General features: G+C 38.6%; 1 protein-coding gene across 1 annotated transcript in view; it reads left to right on the forward strand.

Annotated features, from left to right (window-relative positions):
- LAMA1 (laminin subunit alpha 1) overlaps positions 1-12486 on the forward strand; it is a 100207-nt gene that overhangs the window by 20147 nt on the left and 67574 nt on the right. Inside the window, exons 2-4 of the mRNA XM_039572269.1 lie at positions 1109-1279; positions 1628-1740; positions 8833-9075. Of these exons, the coding sequence (XP_039428203.1) occupies positions 1109-1279; positions 1628-1740; positions 8833-9075 (527 nt within the window). The remainder of the gene's footprint in view (positions 1-1108; positions 1280-1627; positions 1741-8832; positions 9076-12486) is intronic.

Below are 12486 nucleotides of genomic sequence, written 5' to 3' on the forward strand. Positions count from 1 at the left end.
GCTCCTTGTCCTGTTGCTGAACAGCACTAAAAAGAGCCTGGAACCATCCCCTTGGCACCTGCCTTTGAGATATTTATATGCATAAACAGCTAAGGAAAGCAAAACTTTAATATTGCAATCTGTTTTGATGTATATGGTAGATAATGAAGTAAAATAATTCATACAGTTTTACTAGTGAAAAGGGCATATATTTTGATAAATATGGCTTGATTTTTTTTCAGATTTCCTTTTAACAGAAGAAAAATGTGATTTTAATACCTTACTATTGCAACACTAGCAATTCCTGTGGCATTTTTAATGTGCCATACCAAGCCTCTAGCTTTGTTTTTAGCCCACTGGGCTTAATCTCTAAAGACAGGACTCCTCTTTCCAAAATTACTTCTTTTTCAGAGTTGCTTCTGACTGGAAATGGAGTATCTCTGTTACACCATAACCATGCAAGAAACAGATGCTTTTTAGCTCATGAGGGACGCCTGGAAGCTGATCAAAACTTTGCTGAGAAGCTGTGCTCAATTTCTGTTACATACAGTATTCCCAAAATTTTATCAGTAGCCTTCAAACCAAAGTAAAACTTTGCTCCTTTTAGAAAAAGCAAAGGATTCCTGGTCTGGTAGCAGTAATCTTGAAACTTAGTCTGTTGTTACATTACTCCAGTGCATAAGAGCAAAACTATTTGAAAGTACAGTGAGGTGTTTGTGTAAAGATTAATAAGTGGCAAGCAAAATATCCCTTAGACTTTACAGAGACTGCAGAAAAAGCCTGTAGCAAAGGTCTAAAGTTCAGTCCTTAAATCTTTCAGGTCTGGAGTGTCCTGTTCAGGCCAGTGGTGTTGCTGCTGCAAAGAACTCGTGTTAAACGCCGTTTTCCGCACCAGCTGAGTGCGTGCTCTACAACCCCTCTTTGATTCTGGCTGTGGGCCACTTGTCCCCCAGGTTTTGATCAATTCACAGTGCAAGAGAATTTTAGTAACTGGGAGAGTTGGTTTGCAAACTCATGTGTTCCTCAGCATAAAGCATCCAAATGTGGAGTGAAATAACAGGGATACTGCTGTCAGGGTGCCAACTTTGCATGCCTTACAATGTGGCTGATAAACATTATTTCTTTCAAGGCCTGTTCCCTGCCATTTTGAACCTGGCCAGCAATGCTCACATCTCTACCAATGCCACCTGCGGGGAGAAGGGACCAGAGATGTTCTGCAAACTGGTGGAGCACGTCCCCGGACGGCCCCTGCGCAACGCCCAGTGCCGCGTCTGTGACCGTCACAGTGCCAATCCCAAAGGCAAGCTTCATGTGTTTTGGATTTTGTTTGTTTCATGGGTTTGTGTCTTTTTTTTAACTCTTCCCCTTGAATACAGAGTGTATTGGAGTGAAATATGTTTTAGTTTTAGTCTCTCTACTATGTGAGTGCAATTACCTTGGAGCAAAGGGCTGACAGAGAGTGTGAGCACCGTGTATCACCGTTAAGAACTGCAAGATCCAATGACAACCTTTTTGTCTGAGGGCAGATTTCAGCTTTTACTTCTTTATGACAGGAAGAGATTGTGGTTCGTGTGATATAAATGTGCTGGGTCAGAAAAATTCAAAGATTTATTTTCAAGAGATGTTTAATTATTTTGCTTTGAAACAGAGCAGCACCCAATTTCCAGTGCAATCGATGGTACCAATAACTGGTGGCAGAGTCCCAGCATTCAGAATGGAAGGCAATACCACTGGGTCACCATCACCTTGGATTTAAGGCAGGTGAGTAACCATTTATGTGAGTGTCATTAAATGGATGTAGGATACAAGCCAATACAATTGATTGCAGCTCCTCTGTGTTTAGATGGTAGGATATGTAGCAGTTAACTGTTGAGTAGCACTTTAGTTAAATATGGATAGTTAAAAGTTAATATGAACTTATTTTAAACAGATATGGTTTTCAATTATTGTTCTAGAGCATCTTGAAGACCATTCCTGTCAGACTGGAATGGAAGTGAATTATGGCACAGTAACAATTGTTTGTGTGGATGAGAGTAAAAACTCTCATCCATGTTCTTTGTTGGTAACCAATTCCATCTGTACTAATTCCTTTGTCTTGGTAACTTTCCTCTGTCTTTTCCTCACCCTTCTGTCTTTTCCCCAGGAGTCCGATGATACTATTTTCCTCCACCTTTTATCTCTTAAAAGTTACTTGAAGTCTGTGTTTTCAAGGACTTCTTTTTAAAAAGCAATGTTTTCAGGCTGTTGGCCAAAGTACACATTTTATGTGAGGATGCATCTGACTGATTCTGATCACCATCTTGTTGGAAGGAACACTGGGAAGAAATGTTCTAAACTATATCTTCTAGGAACTTTTGCTGTCAGCTGTTATGCAGAGTTAGTGTTTATATTTCTGAAACAGTGATTTGTGACCCTGGGGAGATTGGAACTCTCTGGGCAAAAGTTGCTTCCTCTGTTTTGGCCACTCTGTATCGCCAAACTTGGAGGGATTTATCATTCTTAGACAGGAGGCTGGGCTGCTAAACTGTAGAGAGCATTTGCTAATTTGTTAGTTTGTCTGCTAGACATACAAGAATCAGAAGTCTCCTACCATGCTCCAAGAAAAGACAAAATAATTGGTGAAGAAATATTTTTCTTGGCTTTTTGTTGTTGTTTTGCTTTGAACAGATCTGTGTGCTGGCCTACCTAAGTTGTTTGAAAATCATAGCTCAACAATTCCTTATTAATATGGGGATGCTTCCAAACTCTGGAAGAAGAAACTATTACGTACTAAAAATGCATACTTGAGGTGTAGAATTAGTAAGAAGCTTTTGCAGGATCTGTAGACCCTGCTTGAAAGTTATTTTAAAGATAAAACAGAAGGTTTAACTTTGATGTTTTCAAATAAAGCATAGGTTAAGCAAGTGCCTAGTTTGCTCTTTAATTAGAAAGCAGAACTGTTAGGAAAATAATCGCAGGGTGTCTTTTGTCAGTGACAGAAGGTTTGGATAGGATTTTTGTGTTGTTTGAAGAGTTAGCTTTGTGTTTGGTTTGTAAATGGACAAACAGGAAGGAAAAATGAAGGAGGAGGCATGCCTTAGTTTTTATCCTCCTAGAACAATTTCACTTTGGAAACAGACCAGCTGATCTGCCCTCTGAATCTTTTATTCTCCAGTCATAGTGCTCTTATGTTTCAACAAATACATATCTTTCCTCTCCTGACCCACGCTCAGTTTCACTAATTCGATTTGAAAAGTTTCCCCTAAGGGGCCTTTCTTCTGTGTTTTCCCTAGAGAGTTTGAGAGAGAGAAGGCATCTAGGGCTATGCAAACTGAATGTAAATTACTGCTCTGTGAGAAAGGATTTGGTTAATAGAGATTGCTTGAAGTCAGTGAGTTATTAGAGCTGACTTGGTGTGCTTACTTTAAGCGAGTCAGCACAAGTAAAGAGAACACAAAAGAAAAACATGTGAAGGATCTTAGTGATTTTAGTAATTATTTACTTCATATATTTGTTTCAGAATGAGTTAAAATAGTCTTCTGGAACTTTCAGAAAAATATTTCTGGAAGTCAGTGCCTGTGTTCAGTATAACTTCAGCCCTGGTACTTTTTTTTTTACATTTCAAGCTTTGTGCATTATATCTGTCAAGTACCGTATTAAAGTAAACAAGTCCTTTCCTTGCCAGAGTAGAGAATTATATTCACACCTCTTTGTGATGTGAAAAATTAACATCTGGTCATTATTTATGGTTTTTTTTGCAATTATCAGAAATTCTAGGAATAAGAGGAATTGATTGTTCCTTGGGATTATTACCAATGTAGAGTTTAGAGATATAATCAAAGCAGTTGGGTTGGTAAATGCTGAAACATACCCTTGGCTGGCAAATATGGGGAAGATTCCCTTAGCTGGTGAACACTGACTCCACTCCAGTTTCCCTAGGTGAACCTTTATGACTGTATTCATCTCTTGGCTCCAAGTTGAAGGGAATAGAGCATATTCTTTTGGCTAATATTCTACCTTGTACTTAGTCTATTTAGTCTAAAACCAGCTGTACTAAAGAGTAGTTTGATGAGGTCTCAGTAAGAAAAGAGGGCTGGCTACTAAAATCAGTATGGAAATTGCTGTTTTTACCTTTCTCCTTTGCAGAATCTGTGCTATTTATAGCTAATATAGCATTTTGTAAGGTTAGTGCTTACGTCATGATTTTCTAGCTCATATACATCATGACAACTAGGTACATTTATTCTAGCGTGCCTTGCGGTCTTTCCAGGATCCAGATGTATGATAGTATTTCCTTCCCACACCTCACACCACTGCCTCCTCCTCCCCCTTTCCATTAAATTTATGGCAATGATCCAGAACTGGGGAAAGAGTAGTTTAGCAATGAGGTGTAGGATTGATGTGAAAGACACTGAGATTTGATTTATGACCTTGTGCTTCCTACACTGGTAGTTCTACAGAAAGAAATACACAGCAGCAGTTTTCTATAAAAACAGCATTTTTTGCCTGAGTTTGACTCCTCTGGGCAGTTGCAGGGTGAAATTACAATTCTAATAAATCCTGGCTATGATACACTTAAGTGGTGTGATTGAGCCAGCTGTAAAATATTACTCTGTGACACCATTAAACAAAGACTACTTACCTCAGTTTTATTACCATGCTTCGGACGTCTAAAGATATTTAAATGTACTCTGTATCCTTGGTGTAGCAGAAAGGCAGATGTTTGTATATCAAAAAGTTCTTGAACTGCAAAGCAAGACTAGTTCTTCTTGGAAGACCCATAGTATTAAGTTGAGTTGAGAAAACAACTCCACTTCTGATTAAGTCATAGCTCATGGATATTCTATGAGTACTGGATTACCACTCAGAGGCTGATGTAAGAGTAATTTGCAGTTTCTGCTATTACAAAGTGAAAAGGAATGTAAATATTATAATATGATTTTTCCAGAGCTTTCATCTTGAAATGAACTGGCAAGAACAGGTTTCTGTAAAGATACATGGTTTGCTGATGTAAAAAAATGCTGTTCTGTTGGCTTCACAGGACTAATGTTAATGAATTGTATGTGGAAAGCTTCCTCAAAAGTCCTTTGTGGCTTTGTAAAACTGATGATGCAAGATTCAGGGTGTTCATCCGTACGTGCTTACAAAAAAATTCTTGTGTAAAATGAATTTTCCTTCTATTCCAAATTAAGGTTTGCACATAATGAATCAAAATCTTAACAGAAAGATAATTAATGAGACTAGAAGTTCTGCTGGATTTAGTGTATTTTGCACTTTTAACATCACAGAATCGTCAGAGCAAAATGTTGCAAACAATTGCTAGGCTTCACAGTGTCTAAGAGCCTGAAGCTGTCTTTATCTCTTAAAACAATATTTCTTTGAACAATATAAGCTGAGATACATCCCTTCATGTAGTCTTCTACTCTTTGAGAGTATTCAAGAACGATGCACTTGGTGTTGCTGGATCTGCATTCAGAGAGACAAGGTTTTTAGAAAGTCTAATTAAAGCAGAAATTTCTTGGTTTACTGGCATTGCAGCTATCAAGAAGAGGTTTTTTTAGTACAAGTTTATTTAGCTGATCTTAACAATCAGGACTGAAATGCCTGTAAAATGACACTTTTAATCTATGTCTGCTTGGGAATTGCTAACTTGCTTTGACTTGCTCTTTTTACCCTTGTTGTTCAATAAGGAAATTAGTTCTGAGAAAGTTATACAGTCAAATTAAAGTGTACAAATCATTAGCTCTTGCTCAGGTTTATCACATGGCTGGCTGGTGGGCACTGAATGAAGGTGGAAAGTGATAAGAAACTGCCTTTGGTGATATTCAAACCTGAAGAACTTGTAAAAGTCAAATTCTGTAAAATGTGCTCAAAGGAAAATCAGTTTGCATGACGTGAACTTCTTGGCCCACTGTGGGTTGCAGAGGCTGTGGGATATGAGGTCTGCAAAACCCCTACCTACGGACATTCCTTGAAAGATATTCATCTGTGTACCCTGTGGACAGCTTGGTCCCTTCTTCCAGCTTCATTCCCTTGCTTGGAAACAATCCCTGAGAATAAAGCTCCTACTGGTAGGTTATCTAGTGACTTCTTGAGTCTGAGAGCATTTATACAAAATCCTTAATTTATTTATTTAACCTACATAATTTCAGGGACTGACAAATTTTCCTGAAGCTGTTGATATTTATTATCTTGGGAATTTACCTGTGAAGTAAAATGGGATACCTGTGAACTATGTGTGTAAATGGAAAAGTTGAGAAGAGATTGAATTTACTGAATTGTGCATTGAATTTGTGCACAGTTGCTGTGAAAATGTTAATATTTAACTGGCTTTTCCCTTCACTCCCCCCCTCACCAAGGAACTTGATATTTAAAGTAAGTTTAATTTGCATACTCTCGTGGATACCTTTTACTGCAGCAGTTGGTTTGTGATGAAAGATATCTCATTGTTACTAGTTGGAACTGGATTTAAAACTAGCCATATCAGCTGCACACTATAATGGGTCTTGAAAAATCTCAATGTAATCAAAAGTAGATCATTTGTTGTTCAGCCAACTGTGTAATAAGTAGGGAAGCAGTTTAGTTGATGACAGCAAGCAGAGAGGAAAAATAAATAAATAAAGGACATATGAGAGTTTTTGAGGGAGGTTTTCTACCATGGTATTTGAAAAAAGTTTGGGTTCCAGTCTTGCATCTTTTATGCATTTGAGAAAGATTACTGACTTCAAAGGAACTTGGAAGTGCATAGCTGTTTCTAAGCCCAGTCAATAAAACTCTAGTTTTAATAGTTTTGTGAAGTTCTCATATGTGATGGAGAAAATACCCATACAAGCAACTCCTGTCACATATGAGTCTTCAGGTTTTGGGTACTGAAATGATGATACACCAGATTCTGCTTGCGCATAACTGAGTGCAAAAGGGGTATTTAACTCAATGCCACTAAGTGAACAATGAAATGTGTGTAGGGAATATAATTGTTTGGCTTGAAGTCTGCCCAAATGATGTACTTTGTTCCGTTAAAACCATGTATTTTGGCTTTTATTTTTTCCACTGGAGATTGTTGGCATGATGTAGGCTTTATTTAAAAGGGGGTCTTCTCTTCATGGAAGCTGGATTATAATTCTTGATATTCACTTAGATCAAATTTTAAGACTGCGCTGAACAAAAGAGGATTCACAGACCCCAGAGAAATTTTATTTCTAAGACCATAAGACTGACTAAAGAGTGAGCTGGCTTGCATCTGCTTGCATTCCTGAAGCATCACAGTAAAATCCTAATTTTCTGTATATTTTCATACTTACTGAAACAATTAGACATGTTCTGTTTTTATGTGATTGATGTCTAAAAGGATAAAACTGGAGTGCCTGTAAAGAAAGTGAAACCAAGTGAATACTGTAGTTTAAGTTCTGTCTGATAAAATTGTTTTACTTTTATAAAGATGATATATGTAGTAAATCATTTGAAGATAAGTACCACCAATGTTTTTTTCCTTCTCACGTGTGCAAGATCTCCTAATCAAAGCTTTACTCACTTAAATAATGCTTTGTTTCAAAAGTAGTTTCCTGAACTGCATATACAATGCAGTTACTATTTATCTTTGTGAGTTTATTTCCCCATTTGGCAAAATCAAAACCTGCTTTCATGTGGCAAGTATTGTTCTTGCTCTGGCTTTAATCTGTATTGCAAGAAAAAAACCTCCAAACCTAAAAATTTAAATTCATAACGGATGAAAGAATTGAGTGCAGCCAATTGGAGCTCAACATAGTATTAACACTACACATGCAGACAGGAATTATGATGATAACAGCAGCCAACCAGGCAGTCTGCTCAGGTGGGAATACATTTCTCTGAGATGGTTGAATCATACAGAGTTTTTCTTTCATCTAAATGTGGCTTGTTTTTCCAGTGTATATGAAACATTAAACTCCTGTATAGAAGTGTTATGGATTTTCAAATCCAGCCTTTTTGAGTGAGGTGATGTAGTAGGTATTGGGTAAGGGATGACACGGTGGCTTTGCTGGAAGTGCACTTCAGTGTTCGTGTCTGATGCTGTAGCGAGCTGGGTGGCCAGTGCAGGTAGGCTGGCTGCCATGACAAGGTAATTTAAGAGATGATATGAACTTAATTACTGCCCTGCCTACTCATAGAAGTGCTCAACAGTCCTGTTGTATGGATGAGGATTTCACTTTGGATTGTCAGAAAAATAGTCAAGATACCTGCATAGCTCATATACATCTTAACCTTACTTAAGAATATTACCTTTTTTATCATGCTTATTTTTGTCACATTCAGCTTATTTATCTCTGTGTATTTTTGGCAGTGTCTGTAATAGTCTGCTACTACTTGAAACAACTTCAACAGAGGATGAATTTGGAATGCAAAGATTATTTTTAACACAGGATGTAAGAAGTTTATCAGAAATGCTATTAGAGAAGATTACATTCCCTGCTAAATTGTAAAACAGAGAGTTTTTTGGGCTACATCTGTAAAAAACCCCACAAAAACAAACAACCAAGCACAAGAAACCAAACAAGGAAACCCAACCAAACCCCAGATTTTGAAGCCCTCAGTGGTTCAGAAAAGCTAAACATTTCCCACAGATTGTTATACCCAACTAATACTGAAATGTGCAGTATAGATATAGATTTCAGCTATTACATCAGCACAGAGTGATGCCCTGGACACAATTAGATGGACCTCTCTTGTTGAATGTTTGTGCAAAAAATTTATCCAGAGTTACTGTACCAAATTCTACCCTCTTCCCAGGCAAATCGTATACTGCTTTTAAAATTTAAATTTACTACCCCAGTTGGCTTCTGGTGGTCTTTTACAGTACAGTGAAGTGTTAAAATTTTCTTCTTGCATTTTTTTCAGGTCTTTCAAGTTGCATATGTCATCATCAAAGCTGCTAATGCTCCACGACCTGGAAACTGGATTTTGGAACGCTCCATAGATGGCACGGAGTTCAGACCATGGCAGTACTATGCAATTAGTGATACTGAATGTTTAACTCGTTACAATATTACACCAAGAATTGGGCCTCCAACTTACAAGAGAGATGATGAAGTGATCTGCACCTCCTATTATTCCAGACTAGTTCCCCTGGAACATGGAGAGGTATCTTTGTGTTTGTACTTGCAGTTTGTGATTAAGAACATGGACTGATAGCAGTTTGAAAACATTTGAATTGCAGTTACAGAGTTCATCACCCTCAGCACTACCAGATCATCTGTTATTCTTCTTTAATAACATTATCTTTACATCATGTACTAGTATAGCAAACTGCTTAATGTTGGGATGAAATACATCTTTGGCTCTATGTGTTCCCATTACTAAACTCTTTGTTCTCTCTTTCCATATAATTTGATGGTAGCAATTAGCTGTGAATTATTAGTTCCTTTATCCCGAAAAGCTATAACAGAGGCTCTGTGTTCTGCCAGTTTTTTCATTTAGTGGAGAAAACTCCTGTGTTAGGAACACCTGGTTGTGTGAGATAAAGCTGCAAACACTGTTGAAGTGCTCGGCACAGCTGGAACTCCTAAACAAGCCTTGGCATTGTTTCAAGGATGTAGCATAATTAAAAGAGCTATGAGTTGTGCAGCCTTGCTGTTGATTGTTCTTTCTTTTAGCAAACTATTCACGATACTTGTGTAATTTATTACAAAGAGGCAGCCACATAATGAAATGATACATTAAAACCAGCAGTTATTCCATCGTGAATGCTATAGTGTATGATTGTGATAATAAGTGTGGCGTTATCCCATGGAGAATGCTAGTAACTCCTAGCTTCATAGAAATCAATATGTTTTTATTTCTTGGTTTTAAAAAGATTGGACTGTATGTAGCCATTCATGTAAAATTAAAATTATCAGCAAGAAAAGAACCAGTGGAATTCAGTAAAGTCCCATTTACTTTAATAAAATGCTTATTGCAATGTTGTGAGCATATGATGAACATTTAATCAACATAGAACCAACAGATCAGATGGAATGAAGAAACCTAAACCTATCTCTCCACACAATTAACCAGAAAACCCTTAGTTTGACTGTATATGAACAGTGCTGCTTGTCATGTACGTTTAGTAGGCCATACAACTCCCACTCCAGGGATGCCAGAAATTCAATTTAGTGACATTTTTCTTCTCATTCATTGGTCCTGATGGCACACATAATTAATTGGGCTACAATATCCAAAACATTGGGGTTTTTTCTGAGTGCAGTGATAGAAAAGCATAATACAAAAAATGGCAGAATTAAATTTCTGTGTACTATGGAGAATCACAGAATCTTTCAGGTTGGAAAAGACTTTTAAGGTCATTGAGTCCAATTATTAACTCAGCACTGCCAACTTCACCCTTAAACTATGTTTTTAAAGTGACACATCTACATGTCCCTCCAGGGATGGTGACTCCACCACTTCCCTGGGGAGCCTACTCCAAAGCTTGACAACCCTTTCCATGAAAAATATTTTCCTTGCTTCCAAACTAAAACTCCCTTGGCACAATTTGAGGCTATTTCCTCTTGTTCTGTTCCTTTATGCCTGGGAGAAGAGGCTGACCCCCATCTGGCTACAGCCTTCTGTCAGGTAGTTACAGGGAGTCATAAGGTCACCCCTGAGCCTCCTTTTCTCTAGGCTGAACAACCCCAGCTCCCTCAGCTGCTCCTTGTAAGTCTTGTGTTCCAGACCCTTCACCAGCTCCGTTGCCTTTCTCTGGACACTACAGCACCTCAATGTCCTTCTGAACTGAGGGGCCCAGAAGTGAACACAGGATGTGAGGTGCAGCCTCACCAGCGCGGAGTACAGGGGGACAGTCACTGCCCTGGCCCTGCTGGCCATACAATTTCTCATACAAACCAGGGTGCCATTGGCCTTCTTGGCCACCTGGGCGCAGCTGGCTCAGGTTCAGCTGCTGTCAGCCAGCACCCTCAGGTCTTTTTCTGCTGGGCAGCTTTCCAGCCACTCTACCCCAGCCTGTAGCACTGCCTGGGGTTGTTGTGACCCAAGGGCAGGACCTGGCACTTGACCTTGTTGAACCTCATCCAACTGGCCTCAGCCCAGCAATCCAACCAGTCCAGATCCCTCTAGAGAGCCTTCCTGCCCTGCAGCAGATAAACACACATGCATAAAAGCTGTGACTCACAAAGGACAGGCTGCTCTTTCGTAACTAGATTGTCTGTCAGACAGGAGTATTCCCTGCACAGAGTATCTCACAATGTGCATTTATGTATTTAGGGCTTTGTAATTTGTTGTCACCAATCTGTTGAACTTAAGAGTGGCCCATTATGAATCCTGAAAGCTGATCTCTATATGTGCCTGCCTTGTATCCAGCATGTTAACATCTCAGTTCTCTGCCATCTGCTTGGAGAGTCTTGATGTGAAATAACTGTTAGGGTAAAAAGACCACATATCTAAATATGGATGCCATTAATAACATATTTTGCCAAATCAGACATTTTGCCAGTTTAGCTGCTAGATTTTTCACAGGTTTGAAGAGATACAGGTGCTTGACTGCAAGTTCTTTTGTTTGCCTGATTTATATACTGCTTGAAGATCTGCTTCTGGCAATTTACATAATCAATTTAGGACTCATGGTGAATTGCATGGCTTAAGGCGCAGTTTGAAAATGGTCTTGAATTCTGAAGGACAAGTAAGCTAAAAAAATATAATACAGAAATATCAGGGTGTATAAGCTTATATAAGCAATGTATCAGCCAAATTTAGCAGTGTGCAAGGAGAATCATGATATTTCTTCTTTAGTATCTTAGTCAATATCCCTACTGTTTCTCTCTTTTTCTGCTTGGAAAGATTCCTCTACAGTCTCTATAAAAATTTAAGTGTATTACAGAATTTCTACTAGTAGAATTTCTAGACAGTAGAATTCCTACTGTTCAAGCTTTTAACTTTAGAGTAAAAAAGTGACTCATGTCATTACTTGAAGGCACTACTTATGAGTAGTGAGAGTATATATTAGGCAGGAAAGACTGTTAAATGAAGTGGCATGTGACACATGGGAGGTAAGGCCAACTGGTTGTGACAGGCTTTTCTGGGTCTTTAAATCTCTGGTGATAAAAAGCAAACAGTTAGAAATTCCAGTGCCGTGGCTGGGTCCTCCTCTCTTTGTTGAGGAAATCAAAGGGTTGCAGTGAGCCCAGCAAATTCTACGTCAGTACTGAAACGTGAATGACAGTAGGATGTGGTGCTCCATGCTGAAATTGTGTTTGTCTATAGTTGAGTACATTTGTGTTAAAATTTTTTCAGCAAAAGGAGGGCAGTGATACTTGAATATTTGACCAACAGGTCTGCTTTGTAATTCCCAGCAGAAAACATGACTTCTGAATGCATATGTCACAACCAATTTGCCTCAAGAGAACAGTCTGAGATGTGGTGGGCATGTTCAGTCTTCAGCTGCATAAAACATTGGTACGAGGAGGAAAAATCTCTTCTGCATGTCTGTGACAGGATCTAAGAACAGAAAACATGGTTTAGAGATTAGGAGCATTTCTAACAATAAAGCTGGAAAGGCCTGGA

This window comes from Corvus cornix, chromosome 2 (assembly GCF_000738735.6).
Source record: "Corvus cornix cornix isolate S_Up_H32 chromosome 2, ASM73873v5, whole genome shotgun sequence".
In the NCBI taxonomy this organism is placed as follows: Eukaryota; Metazoa; Chordata; class Aves; order Passeriformes; family Corvidae; genus Corvus; species Corvus cornix.